Source organism: Glycine max, chromosome 14, assembly GCF_000004515.6.
Source record: "Glycine max cultivar Williams 82 chromosome 14, Glycine_max_v4.0, whole genome shotgun sequence".
Lineage (NCBI taxonomy): Eukaryota > Viridiplantae > Streptophyta > Magnoliopsida > Fabales > Fabaceae > Glycine > Glycine max.
In genome coordinates this window covers 24,466,361-24,470,009 of record NC_038250.2, presented here as the reverse complement: position 1 = coordinate 24,470,009, position 3,649 = coordinate 24,466,361, and the positions used below count along the sequence as shown (strand labels likewise).

General features: G+C 39.5%; 1 protein-coding gene across 1 annotated transcript; it reads left to right on the top strand.

The window, feature by feature from the left end:
* Positions 1-3,325: 3,325 nt before the first annotated feature.
* Positions 3,326-3,649, top strand: LOC102661065 (uncharacterized). The gene has a single exon (XM_006596684.1). It carries the CDS (start codon positions 3,326-3,328, stop codon positions 3,647-3,649), a length of 324 nt encoding a protein of 107 aa, XP_006596747.1.

Below are 3,649 nucleotides of genomic sequence, written 5' to 3'. Positions count from 1 at the left end.
AGGAGTAATAGAGAGCTTCCAAAGCCAATAGATGCTGGTGCGAAAATTAATGATAGTGCCAAAACAGATTCTACACCAAAGCAGATTCATCTACCTTTTCCTTCTAGATCCATTCCTGCAAAGAAAGTGGAGCTTGATTCTGATCTTCTTGAGACTTTCAGGAGGGTGGAAGTCAATATTCCCCTCTTGGATGCCATCAAACAAATTCTAAAATATGCAAAGTTCTTGAAGGATTTGTGCACACATAAGAGAAAGCTAAAGGGAAATGAGCAAGTGAAGAAGAACAATTTTTTTTTTACACTTAAACAGAGAAAAAGTGTTGTTCTCATTCCACCATCCACCTTGCCACAAAAGTGCAAAGATCCTAGCACTTTTATCGTCCCTTGTACCATTGAAGATTGCACTTTTACAGATGTCATGCTTGACCTTGGAGCCTCAATTAATATCATGCCTACATCAGTTTACAAATCACTACATCTTGGTGATTTAAAACCCATTGGTGTTGTCATCCATCTAGCCAACCGGAGTGTTATGATTCCATATGGAGTCATTGAAGACGTGCTAGTGCAAGTTAAAAATTTGATTTTTCCAATAGATTTTTACATTTTTGATATGGAGAATGAGTCTTCCAGCCATGGGTCCACATTGATCCTAGGGAGACCATTCTTAATGAAAACCAGGACCAAAATTGATGTACATGCAGGAACTCTTTCCGTGAAGTTTGGTGATGATGTTGTGCATTTCAACATTTTTGAGGCCATGAGACATCCTACAGAGGAGCATTATGTTTTCCTTGTAGATATCATTGATGATGCAGTAGATAGTGTAGATATTTGTATAAATTTATTTATGATTTTTCTAACTTTTATGACTTTGATCTTGGTTTTTTTACTGTACCTGTTATGATTTTGATGAGTCTGCTGCTGTATGTAGTATTTGTGCAAAGGTTTCCTCTATAATTCACTCTGATTATGATGTAGGTGCAGGTTTTGATCCTCCTATTTCTCTTCCACCAATTGTCAACCTTCCTTTTCCTTTTGCCATTCAGCCACTTTCCTTGGAGTTGAAACCACTACCTGAGCACCTTAAACATGCCTATTTAGATGATTCTTAAAAGCTCCCAGTTATCATATATAGCAGCCTTCCACTTGAGTATGAGGATAAGTTGCTGCATGTTTTGAGAGGCCACAAAAAGGCCATTGGGTGGACACTTGCTGACCTTCCTGAAATAAATCCTTCCATATGCATGCATCGGATACTCTTGGAGGATGATTCCAAGCCTATAAGGCAGCCACATAGGAGGTTGAATCCCACCATTCTTGATGTGGTGAAAAAGGAGGCGATGAAGCTACTAGTTGCAGGGATCATTTATCCCGTTTCAGATAGCACTAGGGTTTCAACTGTCCAAGTGGTCCCTAAGAATTCATTCATCATTGTTGTGAGGAATTAGGATAATGAGTTGATCCCGACTAAAGTGACCAACAGTTGGCGAGTTTGCATTGATTATAAGAGATTGAACCAGGCAACTCTTAAGGATCACTTCCCTCTCCCATTCATTGATCAAGTTCTGAAGAGTTTGGCAGGTAAATTATATTATTGCTTTCTTGATGGTTTTTCAGGTTACATGCAGATTCATATTGCACTGAAGGACTAGCACAAAGACCACATTCACCGGTCCATTCGACGCATTTTCCTACACCGGGATGCCTTTTGGCCTATGCAACACTCGTGGCATCTTCTAAAGGTCCATGGTGAGTATCTTTTTTTTATTTATTAGAGAGTTACATGGAGGTGTTTATGAATGATTTCACTGTTTATGGTTCTTCCTTCAATGCATGTTTGGATAGCCTCTCTAGAGTTCTTGACTGATGCATTGAGACTAACCTGGTTCTTAACTTTGAAAAATATCATTTTATGGTCCATGAAGGTATGTATAGTCATAGGGCATTTGGTCTCTAGTAGATTTATTAAGGTCGATAAGGCCAAGATCAATGTTATTACTTCTCTTCCTTACCCCGCTTTTGTGCGGGAAGTACGTTCTTGTCTTGGACATGTAGGTTTTTACAAGAGATTCATCCAGGATTTAAGCAAGTTTGTCCTTCCATTGTCAAAGCTTCTTAGAAAGGACGTAGATTTTGTGCTTGACCAGTTCTGTAGAGAGGCATTTGAGGAGCTGAGGAGAAGGCTTACCACCTCTCCCATCATGCAGCCACCGGATTGGGAGCTTCCATTTGAGCTCATGTGTGATATTCATTAAATAAATTCATATCGTATTTGCTTTGCTCCCATATTACTATTTTTACTGACCATGCAACCTTGGGGTACATGTTGAAGAAGCCTAATGCTAAACTGAGATTCATCAGGTGGACGCTTCTTCTTCAGGAGTATTGATATTGAGATCAGAGATAGGAGTGGTGCAGAAAATATGGTTGTTGATCATTTGTGTAGGATTAAGGGACATATCGATTCCCTTCCTATAAGGGATAACTTCCTTGATGAGCATTTGATGCAGTTGCACTCATCACATGTCACACCTTGGTTTGTTGATATTGTGAATTTCATTGTTGCATTTGTTGTCCCACCTCATGTATCCAGGTCTCAAATAGATAAACTTAAGAGTGATGAGAAATACTATGTGTGGGATGATCCTTGATTGTGGAGGTTTGGTAGCGACCAAGTAATTCGCGGGTGTGTGCCCGATCATCAGATTTAGTCTATTCTTCAATTTTTTCATAACACACCTACTGATGGTCATTTTGGTCCTAAGAGGACCGCTAAAAGGATATTAAAATGTGGGTTCTATTGGCCCACCATTTTTAGAGACGCTCATCATTTTTCCACCATCCGTGAGTAGTGCTAGAGAGCAGGAGGCACCATTACACATAGGCATAAGATGCCCTAACAACCCATTATTTTCTATGAGATTTTTTATGATTGGGGTATTGATTTTATGGGTCCATTTTCTGTTTCTCATGGTTTTTCATGTATCTTACTTGTTGATTATGTTTCTAGGTGGGTTGAAGCTAAGACCACTAGAACTAATGATTCTAAACTTGTTGTGGATTTTGTGAGATCTAACATTTTTAGTAGGTTTGGTGTGTCTAGAGCCATTATCAGTGACCAGGGGAGCCACTTCTGTAACAGGTCATTGGCATCCTTGCTCCAGAAGTATGAGGTTGTGGATAGAGTTGCTACAGCTTATTATCCTTGAACTAATGGGCAATCAAAGGTTTTTAATAAAGAGATCAAGCAAGTGTTGTAGAAGGTAATGCAACCCAATAGGAAGGATTGGAGCAAGCTACATGAGGATGCTCTATGAGCCCACATGACCGCTTACCGAACACCTTTGGGGATGTCTCCCTATAAGGTGGTTTTTGGTAAGGCATGTCATCTTCCAATGGAGATTGAGCATTATGTCTATTGGGTGGTGAAGGGTTGTAACATGACATTTGCTGAAGCGGGTATAGAAAGGAAGCTTCTATTGCAAGAACTTGAGGAGATATGCGTAGAAGCCTATGAGAACTCCAAGATCTACAAGGAGAAATTTAAGAGGTTTTATGATTCTAGGATTTTTAGGAAAGAGTTCCATATTGGCAAAAAAGTGCTCTTGTTTAACTCTCACCTCAAGCTTATTTCCAGTAAACTTTGA

Excerpts from the sequence above, each read along its gene's own strand:
- LOC102661065 (XM_006596684.1), top strand. The coding sequence starts at position 3,326 with ATGACCGCTTACCGAACACCTTTGGGGATGTCTCCCTATAAGGTGGTT.